Source organism: Malus domestica, chromosome 10, assembly GCF_042453785.1.
Source record: "Malus domestica chromosome 10, GDT2T_hap1".
Classification (NCBI taxonomy): Eukaryota; Viridiplantae; Streptophyta; class Magnoliopsida; order Rosales; family Rosaceae; genus Malus; species Malus domestica.
Genome location: NC_091670.1, coordinates 32,549,047 through 32,569,856, shown reverse-complemented (window position 1 = coordinate 32,569,856; position 20,810 = coordinate 32,549,047). Strand labels below are relative to the sequence as shown.

Sequence of the window (20,810 nt, the reverse complement as noted above, 5' to 3'; positions counted from 1 at the left end):
CTTATCAAAGAAGTGAAACTAATGCATGCTGGAAGCTTGCAGTTATTGAAGAAAAAGCCAGAGCCACAAGCATGTATCATCGTTAGAAGTGAGTAACGATTAGGTTTAACAGCATTTTACAAAATAAGCACAATAGTTGGAGAAAGAAAACCCGAAACCATGTTTTGCTAGAACAACAAAGCGGGGGGGGACTACAAAACTCCCGAAGGCGTGAGTACTCTATAGTCTGGTTGCTCTGAGCTTTCCATTTCTCTTGGTCCCAATCTACTCCACTTCCGCCAAGTAATCTTCTATTTCAGCTGGTGTAAGTACTCTGCAAAAACAGAGCCAAGTAATATTCATAAGCAAATGCATCACAACTAAAGGGTGAATCAATTTACACATTCTAGTATTTCGTGTCGAATAAGAAAGGAACCAACAAAAATTAAAACTAAGAAACTAGTACTATATACTCTAGCTTTTGTTTTTCTTTGGTTTTCCATTTTAATCAAACCTGCCAGTTAGAAATGCATTAACTTATGTTATGCGGTTTACAATCGTGCATTTACATGAAAACAACTCTGCATCTTATGTTATAACTCATGTAAATCTACATATCCGTGGTCATGGTTGGACTACTGCTTGCATGTTGGTTGCTCAGTGAGCCAGATTAAAATTTCGTCCTGGCTGAAACTAAAGCTAAACTACTATTCAAATAAAGCCGGTGAAAATCAGCCCAGATTTGCTTAAGTTCAAAGTTAATTTTTCAATCTGCCATATTTTAGCCAAAAACGAAAGGGAAAGAACTACAACAAACTAGAATATAAATAATGAGCAAAGTAACGGCAATTTATAACACACGGAAACTTGCCTGAATTTTTTGTCAGCACCAATTATGCCAATCTCAATGTTTTTCCCAGAGATTTGTCCTTCAAACCTAAAACCAAACGCAGAAAGAAACGTCACGAAAGAGCTAACTTATATTTGTATAGTAGAACAGTGTACAGCTGTATATATGCATAAATTCAGGTCTGAATTTGTTTCATTTAGGAGGATTAAAATAAAAATAAAAAATTGAAGGATAAAGTGCATACCCTTCTTTCAGGGTCAATATTGCTGTGTGGACAGCATCATCAAGTTCCATGTCCTCAGTGTACCTACAAGAAATAGTCACATGAATCGTAAGCTAAATTCAAAGCAAACATAAAACTCAAGGCCAGGATAAAGAAAAAAAATGCAATTAAAGGGTTAAAAGAAGTGACGAGGGCATGCTCCCGATTCGACATCCAATACAGGCTGTCAATAATTACTGAGACAAATAAAATAGAATGAAGACTACTATTGCAAATCAAGGACCATTGAGTTCCAAAATTTCGTTCAGCCTCCAACTTGATTCATAATTAAGTGTACAATGCAATTATGAGATGTAAGCACCATGTGGTTATTGCTTTAGTTTACAAATTTAGCCAGAAGGAACATAAATTAGAAAACAGTTTCTATAATTGTTGATTGTAACGTGCCTTTTCTCAAGGAATGTTTTTGCATTAGAAACATTTTTCCCCATGGCAGAAGCTTTCCAAGAAAAGTAAGAACCTGATGGGTCCACCTACAGCATAACAAAAATCAGTCATGCAGAAATCCAATGGAAAATAGATATCGGAAAAATAAATACCTACCAAATCTTTAAAAGGTTGTGGTATGTGTGTGTATGTTTTGCCCGGTATGCGTGTGTATGTTTTGCCAACTAAATTATGACTTTTTCAGACAACTAGATTGCGACATTAATTGCTACTTAGCTAGGTTGAAGAGATTCTACGACATAGCCTGCCAGCATAAAAGGGGCATTTCATATACAAAGGAGGAAATGTGCATGTTACATGTACTACCATAAATTTAAAGTTCACATATTTCGTTGTAAATCAAATGATGTTGCCATATGTCACTTACATGATGAGAGGAGGTCGCAGTGCAATGTTTTAAAAGCAAAAATGTTTCAACTGCAACTTTAGTACTGGAAACAGACAATTTTGGTAAAGGAATTATGATTGAGTACATTCAAATGTCACAAGATGAGAAATCAAGAAAGAAAAAACCGATGGCTAAGAGAAATATTGACACACAAGAGCATAAAAACTGATGGCTAAGAGAAATATTGAAATACGAGAGCATGCTAATTTTTAGAAGAAAAGGGAACACCAAAAGAAAAAAGGATTGCGCTCCTTGGACCTCTATAGTTTGTACTCAAAGACTCAAGCACACTTGTGCACCATACGTTTACACTAAGAGAGGACAGAATACACATACCTGAAATAGTTGTGGACCTTTGTCATCAAAGCCGGCAACCAGCAGTGAAACTCCAAAAGGCCTTACACCACTAGAAACATGACAAAGTCAAATCATAGTTTCTAAGGTGGGAAAGGACCTAAAGTTAGTGGCAGACTCGAGTTGAAAACACAAAACATGCATTTGCTTGTGTACGAAGTCTAAGCATAAAATTACAATACTCAAGCTTAAGTTATCAAGATCAAAATCTTTCAAATTTTAAGTTCCCCAGGCATATTTTCAACGATAAATCATTTAAAATACTAAAAATTTTCAAATGATTAAATGATACTAACTTCCCTTAACGCATTTTAATATATAAGCAACTCAAGCATTAAAACCTTTCAATTTCTTCGAAGTTCGGACCAATACAGATGATTAAATATGAGCAAGAACATAGTTGAGAATCTTAAGATAGTAAATTAGGTTGTGAGAAGAAAGATGATTACCCCGACTGTGTGAACTCCTGCATAACAGCAGCAACTTCCCTCACTAGTTGTGTGACAGGGATGGGTTCCTGTAAATACCCACCAAATCACATTGTAAGTTACGTTCAAAATAGACAAATTACAGTAATTGACTGAGTGACTAAGGAAAGTAATAAATCAGCTTGTTTCAAGTTGAGACTCATTATCACAAATTGGGGTAGAAGGGAGATATCACTTAAGAAAAAGATACTAGTTAGATGTAGTCCCGAAATACTAAGACTTCAATCCATTTGAAGCCCCATCCCATGACCAAAACAAATTCATACACTATGTTTAGAAGCTCAAAAAACAATAAAATTACCAAACAAAACAAACGCTTCAATGGTGTGGTGCACATTGAAGAGAATATAGATTCAAATGGATTCTTCTAAGGAATGTAAACTGAAATTCCAATACTTAGCATATGCTCAAGGAACAATATCAATACTACGGGTAAAAATAAAGGTTATAAGAGATGAAAAGAACAGAATTTGAGTTATACTTTATACAACTGATGATATTGCTCTGCCTGTTTCCTACTTTTCCGAACCAGAACTCTGAAATCTGGACCCATGCCACTGCATGAAGGAACAGTAAATTGCAGTTATTTTTATCATGGCTAAGACTTTCCATGGATCAGAGATTATTGAAGCATTATAGCAGCAACAACACGACAGTAATATCAAACTAGTAATGTTAAACCTCAACTTGAAAAATTCAAGCATATAGCACAGACAAACCTGTAAACAACTCCAATGTTTGGCGTCAATAACTGAATTTTCTGAACCTGCAACCCAAAAACTAGAAAGGTTACAAGAAGTCGGAAGTATACTACGTGATTATCTGAGAGAACATGCCATAGAGGTGGAAAGAAAACAAACTCAATTTCTTAACTAAGATAGTTGATGAGATACACAAGCTATACATCAGTGCAAAAAGTTTGGAAATCCAGCACCAGCATGGAACTAGTACAACACTGATGAACAGCATTCTATAAAAAAGAGTAGCATAATCACTCACAGATGCTTCATCAACTAAGATAGATGGCAGTTTCTTCTCTGTTGCTATGACAACTCCATTAGCAGCTACAACAACCAGATAGATTTTTCTAAATAACAAAATCATTAACACTAACTATATGATAGATTTCTGAACTTAGCTGGCGTAAAAACCAAATCAATAAGCTGAATCAAAACGAAAAAAGATACGGAAACTTTTCAGAAAGTTAAAGATATACATATTTAAGCAACAGATGGTATTTATATTTAGCACTATAGCAGTAAGAACAATGATCCTTTTATATGACTAATGACTCCAATGCTGTCGTAAGATCTTTCATTTGATGTCCATTAAAATTACCAACGGAAGCATGAGCCCCAATCTTGCATACGATAGGCATGTTGCTATCATAGCTGGTATATCACGAGGGTGATCGCAATAATTTGAACCAAAAAAATGTTACATTTTAAATTTTCTACTTTCAATCTCAATCATTCATTTTTTGTACTACTCAATACACCATTGAAGAAAAATTGCAATATAATTGAACTATCTATAAAGGTCGTACCCAGTGCACAAGGCTCCCGCTTTACGCAGGGTCTGGGAGAGATGAATGTCGGCTAGCCTTACCCCAATTTATGGAGAGGCTGCTCCCAAGTCTCGAACCCGAGACCTACCGCTCATGGGCGAAGGCACTTGCCATCGCACCAAGTGCGACCTCTATTGAACTATCTATGTTTTAGTAAAATCGATATTTAAAACCTTCAGCTGCAAAAACCCTTGTCCCCAAATTCGTGACACATAGCCTGCCACACCAAACGGCCAGAAAGACAAAGCCCCTTCCCATCAGTAACAAAACTATAAATTAAAAAACCTAAGCACTAAACTCTACCATGTCTAACTCTTAGCTTCTTTTATTTCTCTCTCCTGAATGCACTGGTTTCAACTACACCCATTTTCTTCCCCTACCCATGGAAACTAAACTCAGCTTCCATCCAATTTCATTTATCGTGGATCACTAAGAACTCGGTTCCATATGAGGTGTTGGAAACTCATTCCTTAACAGGAAATATTTTCATTCTTACCAACAAGGACAACAATTCTAAACATTTGAGGCAACCACCGAACTAATATAGTTAACATGTAATACCCTTTAACTCTTTCACACCAGTTTCAAACAACAATGAACAGATTGTTCATCTTTTTTCCTGACCAATTGAATCCGTCTACTTTCTTATTCGAGACGAACACCAGAAAGTGTAAATTCAAATGTATCCAAAAATAAAAACTTAGAGAAGGCATAACAGTTTGCGTACCCTTAATCCCTAACGACGTCTGGCCAGACCCAACTGCCGTCAGCGCATGCTCAATCTGAACAAGCTTCCCAGAAGGACTGAATCCCAAATAAACATAAAAATTATGCCCCAAAATAAATAATAAAAAAAACACGATTCCAATCAAACTTCTAGTACAAATTTGAGTTCACAGGTCAAATACCTGAAAGTGGTAAGAGAAAACGAGTACTGGCTATCACCCATTGTGCTTTCCAACCCAAAAAATCCTGCAGAAACAGAGAAATCAGAACTAACCCATCAATTTTCAATTAAAAAAGACAATTAATTGTTGCTTGAGAAGTAAAGTTTTCGATTTCTAGTGAAAATTAGGAAATTGGGTTTCTTTAGAACCCTAACGGCAAGCTAAATTTCGGGTCTTTTGAGGCGTACCTGACTCGGAGGATCAAACTCGGAAGTTCAGAATCGCCTGCGAGAGAAGGCTCCTTGAAGATTCACTCTTCAGTGTTTCAAAGAAGAAGATGGATGAAACGACGGCGTATGGACTGGCGTGTCATGTTTACCTGTGTCTTGTTTACTTACTTGGGTTTTTACTTTTGACCCCCTAGTTTTTTAATTTTGGACACTGACCCTATAGTTTTTTCTGTTGCATTTTCATCCTTGTAACTTCGTTGTGTTACAACTGTTAGTTCTGTCAAATGAGGGAAATTTCTTTTCAACGTTGGGTTTTTTAAAAAAGAAAAACTAACTGAAAGTTCAAAAAAAAAATTTAGTTAATGAAAAATGACTAATAAAGATTTAGTGAATAATATTAAAGAAAGGTAAAAATGTGGTTTTAGTTAAAAATGAACAATATCATGAGTGTTTCATTAAAATTCCTTTTAAAAAAAGAACATGTGCACACGAATGGATGGATAACTCAACTTCGTTGACAAGTTTTCGTTGTCAAACGATATTACAAAGACGGATATGTATCAAAATATTTTAAAAAGAGGTCCTACTAAAACTAAGGCCGGCCGCTCTCGACACGAATTTATTTGGGCCAACTACATTTCACATGATTTCAAAATAGACCATGAAGTCTCAATTTTAAGACTTTATAAACATTGCGTCAATTTATAACTTTGGTCGAATTGATTGTTTGATTGTTAATTAAATTGATTTTCAAAATGGATCAAGCTTGGATACATTCTCCCGAGCTTGAAATTGGTTCAACTCGGCTCCTCTAGATTGAGCTCGAGCTAAGCACGGCCGGACTCGGCTAATTAGTGCAACAAGCTCGAGCTCAATCTACAGATGCCATGTAGGGAAATGAAGATTAAAACTGCATATGCCGTGTCAACTACTTCATCTTGATACACCCTTTCTTTTACCATGCTACAAATAAGAAATCACATATGAAATTAAGCTATATATTTGTGATGTTTAGTCACACCAAAACCATCCCTCTGTAGACGGAAAACCTAACCGAAAACCAGCACAAAACAGGTAAAGCCGGATCATCTACAGCTATTGCATTTCACCCTTTAATTTTCCACGCATGGGCACACCGTGGCCCGCTTGCGATCCCCTCGTAGTACTTGGATTCAAGTTTTTGTTTGTTCCAAACTTTCACAAAGTCTGCAAATAGTTGGCGTGCGGACTCTGATGAAAGATCGGAGAAGAACACATCTTTCTCTTCTTTCAGCCACGTAGAGAACTCATTGTTCTTTAAGAAATAGTCATCGGTGGACAGCTCCTGGAAGTCAATTTTCTGCAAGAAAAACGATATCCTAACCATCAGAAAATCAATGTTCAAGAACCGGATACACTGAACACCATAATAAGTAGGACCATCAAGTAATCAATATCAAAAAGCAGACAATCCCTTACGCCATAGGTTGAGCACCGCAAACTCTTGCGTGCAATCAAACCCTTTTCCAAACAATACTAAAGACACTACTTCCTACGAAATACAACTTGCAAGAAAAGACAAGTGATACTGAAAACTGCATATTGAAACTAGATCCCTTGTTTTCCGGTTTCTACATTAGAACATCACAAGTAGGTATCCATGGAAACTATCCGTTGCCGCTCTCTCAGTTCCCATATTTTCTGTATATTCCATTAAACAATATAAACTTTTGATGCTCTTTCATCTGTAGCTAAAACAGATTACCAATAATAACAAAGAGGTCTAAATAATAGAAATCCAATTTTTGCCGACTTTAGAGAATCTCTGCAAACTTTAGCCTAACATTATGTGATTGCCTCACTTCTTCAGTAACTCAGAAGAGGTGAATTACTCAAAGTATGGAGGACTTCTGCTAACATATTCAAGCACTTATAACATTAAATGTAATGACAGGTTGACAATTTTTTTTTTGTAAAGAATTGTTGCAAGAAGTTTGACCCTTTGTCTTTTTATTTCTGTAAGGATTTATAGGTACATATAAAATCCATATTATATATAGTTCACAGATGAGAGTACTTCAAACACCAAATATTTATTCATGATTGGAGATAAGAAAGCTTACTGAATATAGGTACATATAAAATCCATTTTCTGCAATAGTTCACAGATGAGAGCACTTCAAACATCAAATATTTATTCATGATTGGAGATAAGAAAGCTTACTGAGAGGCGATCGCCTTTGTGATGTTTAATTTTGTGCTTATCCTTTGTCTTCTTTTCTGAGGCAAAATATGTCAATGTGATAAGTAATTTCCCATAAAGAACGTCATCCTCAATAGGCTAAAAAAACTACAATGGTTAGTCAAATAATGCACTTTCATGTAGTTAATCTCCTAGGTTTTTGTTTACGTTTTCAAGGTCAAAACAACTCAATGAAACAACGTTTTCCCATACTCTACAAACACTGAATGTGCCCGATAAACCACTAACAATGCCATTACTCTAATTCGACTGCAACTTGTAGCACAATTTACATGATTATTCAACTAGTAAGCCCGTACATGTCTGGTAAAAACATACCAATTCCAATATACCATTACGCTAATTGGACTGCTAAGGTAACTGAATCATAATTTTTTTTCGCAATTTAACTATTAGGCCTGTATACAACAGCAGATTGAGGTCAAAACAAAGTGAATATACTCAATAGCCATATCCGAATCCCAAAAAGTTCGATTTTAACAAGTATTGCACAGTTCGATTTAACGAAGTAAAATCCATCTCAAGCTAGTGTGAGACTCGGACTCGTATCGATATACCTTTAGCGGAACGGTGTTTTGAGTGCTTATGAGACCCTTTCTTGTCCTTCTTGTCACTCCTTCTGCTCTTCCTGTCCTCATCCTCTACTGTTCTCTGCCTCTTGCCCTTTCCCTCATCTGTTAAAAGAAAACATAGAATTCAATATATAATATATATTCTGAGGAACAAATTGCACACACTTTCAAGCAAACCCAGGAGAAATAAAACTTGTTTGGTTGCTGAGAAAATGTTGGGGAAAGAGAGAAAATCAAAAGTCCCATGCTTTATCAACTGGAAAATAACATACCTATTTGGCTCCGTTGAAATTAAGCAAGAACAACAAAAGCTATGAAATTGGACAAATCAGAGAGAGAGAGAGAGAGAGAGAGAGAGAGAGAGAGAGAGAGAGAGAGAAAGGAAAGAGAGAATTGAGTACCTTCGGAAGATGAAGAGGTGCTCCTTTTCCTACTCTTCTTCTTCTCCTCGGATTTCCGGTCGCTTCCCATTTGAATTGCAGAGAATTACAGAAGGAGAGAGGAACCAGGGAAAGCCCGAGACCAAGATCATCGACCGACCCCGGGAATTTATATCTACAATATTTTGGGAGATTGTAGTATCCTTCTAACCACAAATCTCATCTAGCCTTTTCGTAGTGTTATTTGACAACTTTGCCCTCCTTGAAATTTATTTGTGTTCAATCACTTTTTTTGTAAATTTATTTGTTTGTGACAACTTCTTCTGTGTTAATTTTAGTTTGTGTTAACAAAAATACTCACACAATTGACCAAAAAACTGAAAAAAAAAAAAAGGCCATTGTAAATTGGTAATTAAAATCATCCGTTGATTGAATGTTGGAGCAATAGCAGCCACAAGATCCACTGGGTAAAAACCATGCCATAGGATAGGGCATGACAGATCCCCAAGCAACCCAGACCATCTCATACCTAATATGGAGGCTCCAAATATTTGAAATCACCATCCATTAGTCAGTAAGAGTTTTTTTGTTTTATCTCTACAAAAGCATTTTAGGGTTTGGGATAGAGTGGTGAAGGTTTTATTTATTTATTTTTTTTTTGTAATGAAACTTGGATTGAAGGGAATTCATGGTGGTTTGGTTGCTGTTTATAAATTTTAATTCTAATTTTTAATTGCATCTTGTTTTTAATGGTAATTATATATTATGGTAAAAATTGCAATTTACATTAAAACCATAAGTTTGTTGAGAGATAAAATAAATGAGTTCGAATAAAGTTTCTCTCCTTTCATCTTCATGGACATTTGGCTTGAACTTTCACCGGAATAATAATATATTTTGACCTAAACGCCAGATCAATGGGAGGATCAGGGTAGGTTACGGTGAAGGTTTGAAGGGATTAAAGTTGCTGCAATTTAAGAAGAAAAATAATACTAAAATAAACCAAAATTACACCTAAGTTGCATACCTCAAATACTGTATAAGACATACGAATTTGTGGAATATTTAAATGGTAAGAATAACGTTGCTTTTGAGGGATTCGGATTTGGACAGAAGATGAAAAGAAAAAAGAAGCAAAATCTTTTATTTATTTTTTATACATGCTTGTGCTTGATTGTACAACAATAAAATAAGATGTAAAGTGAGTAGTTCTTGATACCATAAAATGCGAGAAAGTGTAAAAACCTGTATTCGGATCTTTTAGTTCTCCAACTAAGTAATCTTGCAATCATACAAAAAGTTACAAACAACATCTTTGCTTGCAACCAACGAAGAGAACGAAAAGTTTCTTGCAAAAAACGTATGACGCTTAAGTTAGTGAGTATTTGCAGATTTTAGTTGCAGTAGAATTCCTTTTCAGGTAAGTTAATTGGCTATAAGGTGAGTTAATTGGCTATATATGCAAAGTATAACTCTATCATGGGCATGGTGTGTGATCATTAAAAAATAAGAAACATTACATCAAAAAATTTGTACATCTGACCATCTGAGCAAGTTGAATGAAATACAAATATTACAGCAAAAATACGCATGAAAAAACTCAAACCTTAACAAAGTCTAAATGAACAAAAGATAGAGATGAAAAGAAATTTTGACAAAAAAAATATAAAAAAATACGTATCAGAAATTTTGACCACAAAAAGAAAACTACATATTAGAAGTAAAAAGCGGCCAAGCAAAAACCTAAACTCAAAACAAAATTAAAAAAACTCAAACCCAAGAATAAAATCCGCACCATGCAACAGATTGGGAAAAAAAGCTGAAAATCCTTACAAATCGCACCCAAAAATGAAACCTACAATCAAAATACAAAATTGAAAAAACTCCAACCCTAATGAAGTTCAATAAAACAAAAGATTGAGATGAAAAGGAAAAGAAAACAGACGCAGATTAATCTTCGGGTATCACACAAAAGAAGAAAGACCCACTTTGGCCTGATGAGATTATAAAAACAAAAAAGAATAATGTCGACCAAATCCAAAACGATCTATAACATCAACTGTATGATGAACACATAAATATAAAATAACATCCCAGTTATATTCTCTGCTATTAATTTATGACAAGGAAGGGTTTGCATAAACATATAAAGTCGCGTTAAAGCATTTATAATGAAAGAAAAATAATGAAACATTTCAAGAGGAAAAAAAATATTACAAGAAGCAGATACATTAACAAGAAAGAACCTATCGAGAAATCAGAAGACGCATACCTGCAAATATGCATGGCTTCTAATCTTTGATATCCATCCTTTTGCGTAAGTCAATGTCACCGTATAGAGCAGCTGCATTCGAGGTTTTGTGGAGCTTCTTAATTTCTGAACTTAATCGAGCAAAGAAGCTCAAAAAAACCTCGAATGTTGCTGCTCTGGTGATTCCGTATGCTTGCGCTCGATCTGGTGGTGATTGTATACGATGGCTATGATATTTTGAGAGAGAGAGAGAGAAAGAGAGAGAGAGAGAGAGAGAGAGAGATCGGCATGAGAATTCCTCATGCCCTGTCCCTTATTTATAATAAAAAGGGAAACATAAATACTTGCTCCCCAAATAACTCTAGATCCTTTTAGAATTCCTTTATTTTCGGAAGCGATTGATGGCCACGTTTTCCTTGTTAAAAAGGATTTGATATCTTCTTAATTAGATAGGGTTTTTGTTTACCCTAAATATATATATAATTAAATCACCAATAAACCAACTTCATAACATTTCACACACAAGATAGATACCAATGGACTTCTTTAAATTTGATTTTCGATTTGTGATTTTAATTACAACTTAAAAAAACGTGTGACATTTTCTACAAGAATCTCAATCCTTTTCAATTTCGGATTCAATCGTTTGTTCTATGAATTTTTTCATTTTAATTGTCTTGTAGGTTGTACTAGCGAATGCAGACTATGTGATTGATTCTATATGTTGTCAACTACGCCATTCGGAGATTAACCCTCATGTGCCAAATGTGCTAGCTGCCATGCTTTCCTATATTGGAGTAGCTTATAAGATATTTGTTAGAATTCATTTGTCCCACATCGGCCAGAAGGCTTGAGAACAAGCCCCTTAAATAGAATTACCTCACTCTAACTATCACCAAGGCCTTTTGTATTAAAACCCCACACATGACGAATTGAGCAGGTGGCCAAGTGGGGACAATATCGGTGTTGTTGGAGTTGGCCCATGGCCCATCCACCTGAAATTTAATACGGTATCCGAGCCAAAGGACAGGCTATTACATCCATGTGAACGGGTGGGTCCCCTTTGACCCCACGCGAACGAGTGAGCCCCGACTTGGCTCCACGTAGGTCAAGAGATGTCACGTGAATGAGTGGGTCCCTATTGGCCCCACATGAACGGGTGAGCCCCAACTCACTTTAACTATCACCGAGGCCTTTTGTATTAAAACCCCACACATGACGAATTGAGCAGATGGCAAGTCCCACACATGACAAATTAAGCAGGTGGCCAAGTGGGGACAATATCGGTGTTGTTGGAGTTGGCCCATGGCCCATCCACCTGAAAAATTCCACATGGTATCAGAGCCAGGAGACGGGCCCGTACTGCCACGTGAACAGGTGGGTCCTCTTTGACCCCGCGTGAATGAGTGAGCCTCGACTTGGCTCCACATAGGACAAGAGATGCCACACGAATGGGTGGGTCCCTATTGGCCCCGCGTGAACGGGTGAGCCCCGACTTGGCTCCACGTGGTTGCCGATGTGTGGAACTTCACGTGTGACCCAAAAAATAGGGTCTCACGTGGGGGGGAGTGTTAGAATTCCTCTGTCCCACATCAGCCAAAAGGCTTGAGAACAAGCCCTTTAAATAGAATTACCCCACTCTAACTAATACCGAAGCCTTTTGTGATAAAACCCCATACCTGAGGATTGTGTAGGTGGTTAAGTGGGGACAGTATCGGTGTTGTTGGAGTGAGCCCTCGGCCCGTCGACCTGAAAAATTCCACAATATTGACTCTATTTGAGGAGCCAGTACGCCTACGACAACTTGATTAATAGATCATTAAGGCAAATCTTGAAGATCATTAAGGCATGCTCAGTTCAGAAATACCTTTTTCTTGTAGATCCACTGATGAATGAAAATTTTCTTGTCCACTTTTTTGCTCTGTATATGAAGGACGGGATTATGTCATTGGCAAAAGTAGAAGAGGCTTATCGCCACGAGAGAGTTACTAAGGAAACAATTGAAGAAGCGATTCAGTCATATTCGTTATATCATCTCCAAGATGCATTGGATGCTGCTGATGAGAACAGGTTGCTTCCAGCAGTGAATAAAATCTGGCCTTTTCTGCTTGTTTGCATTCGAAATAAAAACCCAGTGGTGCGTGACCATTCTTTCCCCTTACCAATTTGCCTTAGACTTGCATAGCCGTATCGACATTTTCACTTGCTCTACTCCTTCTGTAATTTTGATGACTCTGTTGTTGGCGGCCTGATGTACTTTAAGCTCTTCATCAACAATTTGTTAACGCACGAGAGTGAACTGATTTTGTGGATCCTTTTATGCACTTTATGTTTCACGTCGGTTTGCAGGCTGTTAGAAGATGTTTATGTGTGGTGAGCAATGAGTGCAAATTTGTGGAGGAGATTTCTTTTCACGACGCTCCACACTGACGGCTCCCACTTCTGAAAACTTCTATCTACGTACTTCCCCATTCCATAGAAAGCCCATTGGCTTATATCCATGCTTTTGCGTATGTCAATGTCACATAGAGCAGCTGCACTCGAGGTTTTGTGGAGCTTCTTAATTTATGAACTTAATCAACCAAAGAAGCTTCAGAAAACCTCGAATGTTGCTGCTTTGGTGATTCTTCATGGTTGCTGCTCGATCCGGTGATTGTACGATGGCTAGGATATTTTGACTTAGCTTATAGGGTTTTATTGTTGTAGGCCGAAAGTTGAGAGAGAGAGAGAGAGAGAGAGAGAGAGAGAGAGACTGAGACAACGGGATCGGCATGACAAATCCTCATGCCTTGCCCATGCTAAAAGGAAAAGAGAAATACTTGCTTCCCAAGTAACTCTAGATCCTTTAGGATTCCTATATTTGAAAAATTCCTATATTATTTCTACATTTATATATTTATAACGGTGCATGGAAGCAATTGATGGCCACGTTTTCCTTGTTAAAAAAAGGATTTGATATCTCCCTAATTAGCTAGGGTTTTTTTTTTTTTTTTTCAAGGGCTAGTGTTTTTGTTGAGCCTAAATATATAATTAAACGCGCCTGTGATAAAAAAAAAAATGCTTCTCACATGCACGTGAGCGCATATATAATTAAATCACCAATTAACCAACTTCATAATTGTAATATTTTCCACAAGGATAGATACCAATCGACTTCATTAAATTTGATTTTCGATTTGTGATTGTAATTACAAGTTAAAAATGAGTTCAGATATATATATTAGTTGTTATAAATGACTAAATGAGTACAAACAGAAGCACATGATACCAACCAACTTCACTTGCAACTGCTAGTCGATCACATTATCTTTGATTTTCAATCTGTAATTGTAATTACAATGAAATGAATGAATGAATGAATGAATGAATGAATGGTCTATCGAGTGCATCCGACAATCTAATTAGCAAGGGGATCGAAACGACTGAGTCAATGGTCTAAGTCTAATATGGCAGGCTAATTAAAACTGTACAACCAGAACCAGAAGGGGCAAAAATCAGTTCACTTCTCTTCAAAACAAGGCAGATTCCATGCCATCTTGCCTGGTTCTCCACAGCACATGCCGTTTAAGAAGTCTGCAGTGGCAAAGAGCAGTGTACCCTGACCTGACCTTCAGATCCGGTGAGCCCCCTTCGCTCTGACATCTTCATCATAGCCCTGGAAAAATCCATCCGGAAGGTTGAACCGTCATCGGATGCATAAGCTCTGACCAACCTTGCAGTCCTGTCATTCGCCATCAGTTGCTGATCAGCAAAGAGGAGTCCTCTGCCCTTCAACAAGCTCTGGTAATAATGAGTGTCAAAGCCTCTTCCAGATGATATAGATGAAGACAGCTGCTGGAAGTATGGCATCCCCCTTCGTCCTGACGACCTCTCCTTCAACACACCCCTTGATGGCGCCGGTGCAGGGGAATTCTGGCTGCTCCTGGTTCCATTGTCATCACAGAAAATTCTCATCTCGTTCTGGAAACCAGGAGAAACAGTTGGGTCTGGTTTGCCGGTCCCCTTAAAGTTGTTAAGCCGGGCCTGAATGAACTCACATCCAATCTTGGGAATTCTGGCTGCTCCTGGTTCCATTGTCATCACAGAAAATTCTCATCTCGTTCTGGAAACCAGGAGAAACAGTTGGGTCTGGTTTGCCGGTCCCCTTAAAGTTGTTAAGCCGGGCCTGAATGAACTCACATCCAATCTTCCCAATGTTGTGCCCTCCTTTAGATGTGAAACAAAAACAAATTAAAGATTAGATTTCTAATCTATTTGAACTCCACCAATAACTACTAAAGAACAGGTCGGGTTTTGTGAGTACGTACCTAGAAGACTTACAGTTTCTCGGTCACTAAATCCTCTTAGTGAGAACAGACGAAGTGTCTGGGTGATGTTATCATCCGGTTTAGGAATCTCAGCCATTGCTTCATCAGGGTAGGACCTGGTACTATCTCTTCTACCAGTGAAAACCGGATAAAAGGGGCCATCGGCCTATCATTTCAGATATGACAAACACATTAGCGTCGAAGAAGAAGACAGCTAAAAGTGCAGCAGTGGAATACAGAAACAAGCAAAGCAATCAAATCATTTTGGACGCCCTATGTAGATTTTTCACTTAAATACTGAGGATTTACCGGCAAAATGAAGGAAATTTTTTTAAACCTCATGCACAGTACTAGTATGTTGATTTTTTCTAACAACTGAAAGTACCAAAGATCGAATCAATAACTGAGGTTGTGATAGTTTTGGTTTCTGATATCTCTCTTGTAGTTTGGTGCTCTAACTAGTAACAGGAAGCAAAGAGAGAGAAACTGGGAAGTTTTGCCTTAGAGAGACGTATACTTGGTCAAGTACTGATCAAACAATGAAAATCGAAACAGCTAAAAGCACAAGCAAGTACTGAGACGAGCAATAAAATATTATATACAACAATTGAAAAGCACCAAAGATTAAATCTAAACAGAAAGAACAGGTCAAGACGACTGAGAAGATGAAGCAGTAAAACATACCAGGACAATGCCATCTCTGGTGGCAAGAGCAAGTATGTCAGCACAAGATACCACCCCTGGACAGACATTTTCGAGCACCTCCTTGATCTGGTCAATTTTATCGAATCCCTTCAAGGACTTATTTGGCACAGCCTGCTTCTCAATAGAATGGTTTTTATTCCCATTGCTGTCATCCAAGAGGACTGAAGCATCACAGCCCTGATTCAAAATCCCCCACAACATTAAGAGTCACACACCCATATATACATGGAGTTAGAAAATCCTCAGCATTCAGAACAAAAGTCACAGGAATGGTTTTGGAAGCATAATACAATAACAGGTTTATATTCACGGGCAGGGTTTTCCAAGCATAGTACGATAATAGGTTTATGTTCACCAAATTAGAAAGAGCCAAGCATGAAATAGCAGTTTTTAAGTTCACAATAGTCAAGCAGAAACCGATTCAAACCAGCATCAATCATGTGATTCGTATCAAGCACAAGAAGAGATGAATGGGGATATGATACATACCCCAATTAAGGCCATGGTTAGAACTAAAAGACTGGGAAAAGAAATCAAAAATCCATTAGAGAAAACAATGACATCCAATTGAAAACCCCTTTCAAGATTCAATTCATGCAAGAAGAATCCAACAACCAAATAAAAGAAACACACATAAATATCATGTAAAAAGAAGGATCCTGCACCTGAATGACTAGATTAAATACCGAAAACACATCAAAATCAGATAATAAAAAATATACTAGTCCAAATTGAGAATGCCCCAAAGTTTCAAGATTCACAAGTTACACTTCAAAACAAATCCTCCTTGAGATAAACCCACCCGGATGAAGATTAAAAAAAGAAATCCCACAGCACAGCAATCAAAACCCACAGGGAAGAGGAAATCTAGACTAAAAACCAGAAAACCCAGAACAATCGAAACAAGACCCAGTTGAGAAAAACCCATTTACACAGATGAAGAAAATCAGAGAACACAGAGCAAAATTGGAATTTGAAAGAAACCCCGTTTGAAAAAAAAGCCACAAAGATGAAGAAAAGTAGCATCAAGATTGAAAGCAGAGCAATCAGAGGAAAACCCATATGAGAAATAGCCAAAAACATGAAGAAAATAAGAATCTTGGGGTAGGGGATACCTTAATGAAGCAGTCGTGGAAGAAGAGGCGCAGCAGCTGCGCAGAAACATTCTTCTGCTGTGAGTAAATCTGCGCCATCGTATCCCTCACAATGGTCTCAGCTTCTGGGCATGTGTCCCGGTAAAAATCGTAATCGAGGTTTTTTTGGGCTTCACCATCTGTCATCTCCATGAAGAAATCTTTAGTAGAAGCCAGAGAAACCAGATTGACCGGTGGTTCTTGGGAGGAGGGCGAGGAAACAGAGAGAAAGGCTCTCTCCGATTCGCCTCTTGGATTGTTCAGGGACAGAAGCACAGAGAAGATCACCACCATCGCAAAGGCCAACCCTTTCATTGAACTCGCCATCATCTTTCCCTCTCTCTCTCTGTGGAAAAGTGAGTTTTGAGAGAAATAGAAGCGGGAAATGAATAACTGAATGAGCTTTCCGTTCGGGCTGACTGCTGAGACCTTTCATTAAAAGAAACTAATGGAAAATGTTTGAAAACTTTGAGTTTTAATGATAAGGATAAAATAAAGGTAAAGTGAATAGTATCAGGATTGACTTTTAGTGTAAAAATATAGTTTTTCGTTAAATTGAACAGTACCATGAGTTTTTCGTTAAAGTTTCCTTTATTAAAAGGAGTTTTACTGTGTACTTTTAACGAAAAACTAAATTTTTATTTTTAACTGTCACTATTTACTATACCTTTAAAAAAGGCTTTTCATTAAAATGGAAGTTTTTTTGGAATTTTCGTTAGTTTTTATTATGTTGTGATATCTATACACCCCTTATTAATTTCTATCATTTGATTTTCTTCAATTCATTCGATTCGACAGCCAGAAATTAAGAGGGTATGTGAATCCACACACCCCTTTTCTTTTTCATATTGTAAATTAAGGTTAGCTTTAGGGTTCGAATATCAATAGATGGTAAATGAACGAGCGCGGGACAAATCACATTTGGGTTTCATCTAAAAATATTGTTGCAAACTTGCTAACATGCACATACCAACATTGTTCTAAATCCCCGCCTAGCCCTTCCTAGGTTTTGCCTAAGTGCTAGGCGGCTGGTCATTGTCCCAATTACTCCTTAAGCGTTTGAAAATTAAGAAAGGGCACCTATACCTGCTTAAGTGTCCGACTAGCTCACCTAGGCACCCGCATATATCGCAACTATCACTTAGAAAGAAAATTGATACCTTTCATTTTACATTTTATTTTATTTTTCAATAAAATGTAAGAGACTTGTTGAATACTTGAAACACTCATTATATGCTTGTTCCCCATGTTATCGATATGTTTTAATACTTTATAATCTATATGTCATTGTATTTTTATGTATTCTGCCTAGTCCACCTATGGCCCCGCGTAGACCTCCTAGGGCCCCCGCCTACCTGCCTAGGCACTAGGCTCTAACCCTACGCCCAATTAGCGCTTAATGTCTTTTAGAACCTTGCATGCCAGAGTAATTTGTCTTTGTACCAATTTTAGCCATATTGGACAATAGATATTTGGGAATCTCAACCTTCATCAGGAAAGATAAGTCGAGAGTAATCCAACAAAAAAGAAAGAATGGAGTTTACGTGTACTTATAAGCAGTATTTTAAAAAGTTATGTATAGGGGCTGCCTGAAGGAGCCTATGCACTAGGCAATTGGCCACCGCACAACAGGCCTAGATGTAATACCTTGATTATTTTTTTAAGGAGAAATTAGGTTCCTATCCTTATTTTTTCTACTCCATTGATTAAAACCTTATTCATTTTCAAATTTTGATCAAGGTCCTTAGGTTTTAATAAACACCATTAATTATTCAAAAACAAAATATTTACATGTCAAGATAATTAAGTTTTATTTTTAAATATATTCATTTGGTGTTAGAAACTTTACATTTGATATATTATATTTATGGCTAAACTTTTTATCATATATTTCTATTTCTAGTTTGTACCCATTTTTAATTTGCAATCATTTTTGTTACACCCACCCTCACTTATAAATGTAATTATGTAATTTTCCCCAAAAATTAGTAGAATTATCAATTTGGACCCTATTACTTTACCCAATCAGGATCTGAAAATGGGATTCTTTCTGTCCTCAAGCCGCCACGTGGTAGCACCCCAGCTCACCTCACTTCTCTCTTTCTAACCCCTACCCCGTGACCCATTCGTTCTTCTTTCTTCCTCTGCAATATCTCCCTTCTCTCTCGAAACTCTCATCTTTCTTTTCCTCTCTTACACAGTGACCACACACACACCCACAACTGCACATGCTCAAGGGAAGACACCATCACCATCATCAAAACCCCGCCCTTTTCTCTTTCTCCCGTCGCAACGAGGACAGTGAAAACCCAAGAACTTCAGCAAGGTTCTTTATCCTTAGAAATCAAGGTAAGCCTCAGATTTTTCCTCTCTTCGTGTTAGTGTGATGATTGGATGTGATTTTTGAGTATTATCTCTTTATTTCCAAGGTTTTAGAACGAGATCGGCTTGGGGGAAAGCTCACCCATCTCCGGCGAGCCCGTGGTTGTTGAGGAATTTTCCGAACACCTCCGATTGTTTCACGGGTATAAACTTACTCCTCTCACCTTCCTCTACATGTTGGTAGCTAGATCGAGGGCCTAAGGTGCATGTTTGCAATCGGTTGGAGCTAGGAAAGCTTCGACGTTCTTCTCTGTTTCGCACCAGGCCCTTCGGGCTGTTTATCAAACCCACGGGCCTTAAGCTCGTCTTGTTTCAGCCCAAAACCCTAACCCATTCCCTTTTTAATTTTATTTAAATTCCTAAAACCCAAAAGGCCTTAGGGCCGTGACACCCAAGCCCAAAACCCTTGGCTTTCAAGCCTTAGGGTCGGGAGGAACTCGGGCCTTAAGCCCGTTAAGCCCATTTTTCTATTTCTTTAATTTAATTGTTTTTAAAACCAAAAAAGGCCCTTGGGCCTTTTCTGTTCGGGGCTCTAAGCCCAAACCCTAAAGCCCTAAACCTGGTCCAACCCTAAGCCCAGACCCGTTTGACCCGGTCAACGTTGACCGTTGATCGTTGACTTTGACTTTCGGGTTGACTTTTCCGGTTTTCGTCCAGGACCTTTCTTAGGCTCATTTCGACATTCTGGACCCATTTCTGAAGTCCGTTTTCCCAAATTCAATTGTTTAAGTAGAGTTTGACTAAATGTACCCTTTGTGTGAATAGGTGCAATTAATAGCGGCGTTTCCGTTATTCCTTTTTGGTACGGCTTTGCACCAACAATGTACGGTGAGTGGACCCTTTCTAAAACTGCATGTTTTGATAGTAGAAATGCATACTTGAAAAGCATGATTTAATGATTATGTTCTATGAGACGTTGGGAGATAACATGCTTACTAAGGCTAGATTGAATTATTACTATTTTTCCAATAACCCATGTTTTATAGAATATTTGATGGATGATGATATGATATTTAGAACATGTTTTGAACACCTCATTATAGTATAGATGATAGATGACTTTATACTATGAAGTTGCTTTTCAATATATATATGTTCAATGGTTTTGTACTAGTGGTCCGTCCTGGGCGACGGTTTGGTGTTGGCATAGGGCCTGTAGTGTGTTTCCTCTGGCTATTTAGCACAGGGATGGGGGGCCGGCATGGGGCTTGAAGTGTATTTTTCTCTGATTATCTGCTTAGAGACGGGGAGCCGGCATGGGGCCTGGGGATTATTGGACATTCACTAGTGATTATTATATATACAAGTTATGCTTTGAGACATTGCACGACATGCTAAGTTTCGGAAAACCTATTTTTATCATGA

At 37.6% G+C, this 20,810-nt stretch overlaps 3 protein-coding genes and 1 long non-coding RNA gene across 5 annotated transcripts; all 4 read right to left on the bottom strand.

The window, feature by feature from the left end:
* Positions 1-13: 13 nt before the first annotated feature.
* Positions 14-5,627, bottom strand: LOC103445819 (proteasome subunit alpha type-2-A-like). Its single transcript, XM_008384876.4, has 12 exons — positions 5,492-5,627; positions 5,265-5,328; positions 5,084-5,160; positions 3,789-3,853; positions 3,509-3,555; positions 3,271-3,346; positions 2,751-2,818; positions 2,284-2,353; positions 1,500-1,585; positions 1,074-1,136; positions 851-916; positions 14-313 (listed from the first exon to the last, which is right to left on the bottom strand). Exons 2-12 carry the CDS (start codon positions 5,303-5,305, stop codon positions 265-267), a joined length of 708 nt encoding a protein of 235 aa, XP_008383098.1. The 5' UTR covers positions 5,306-5,328; positions 5,492-5,627; the 3' UTR covers positions 14-264.
* LOC139188964 (uncharacterized) lies at positions 1,715-1,996 on the bottom strand. Its single transcript, XR_011572410.1, has 2 exons — positions 1,927-1,996; positions 1,715-1,803 (listed from the first exon to the last, which is right to left on the bottom strand). It is a non-coding gene; the product is annotated as an uncharacterized lncRNA (long non-coding RNA).
* Positions 5,628-6,390: 763 nt separating the features above from the next.
* On the bottom strand, positions 6,391-8,869 carry LOC103445820 (style cell-cycle inhibitor 1-A-like). The gene is made up of 4 exons (XM_008384877.4): positions 8,689-8,869; positions 8,273-8,389; positions 7,677-7,732; positions 6,391-6,812 (listed from the first exon to the last, which is right to left on the bottom strand). Exons 1-4 carry the CDS (start codon positions 8,756-8,758, stop codon positions 6,579-6,581), a joined length of 477 nt encoding a protein of 158 aa, XP_008383099.1. The 5' UTR covers positions 8,759-8,869; the 3' UTR covers positions 6,391-6,578.
* Positions 8,870-14,180: 5,311 nt separating this feature from the next.
* On the bottom strand, positions 14,181-17,425 carry LOC103445851 (putative Peroxidase 48). Of its 2 annotated transcripts, none has more exons than XM_070806872.1 (4): positions 17,046-17,425; positions 15,910-16,107; positions 15,226-15,391; positions 14,181-15,124 (listed from the first exon to the last, which is right to left on the bottom strand). In XM_070806872.1, the coding sequence occupies exons 1-4, from the start codon at positions 17,391-17,393 to the stop codon at positions 14,952-14,954; spliced, it is 885 nt and encodes a 294-aa protein (XP_070662973.1). In that variant the 5' UTR covers positions 17,394-17,425; the 3' UTR covers positions 14,181-14,951. The 2 variants fall into 2 exon arrangements, with proteins under 2 accessions (XP_070662973.1, XP_070662974.1); XM_070806873.1 differs by having other exon boundaries at positions 14,346-14,982.
* Positions 17,426-20,810: the final 3,385 nt, after the last annotated feature.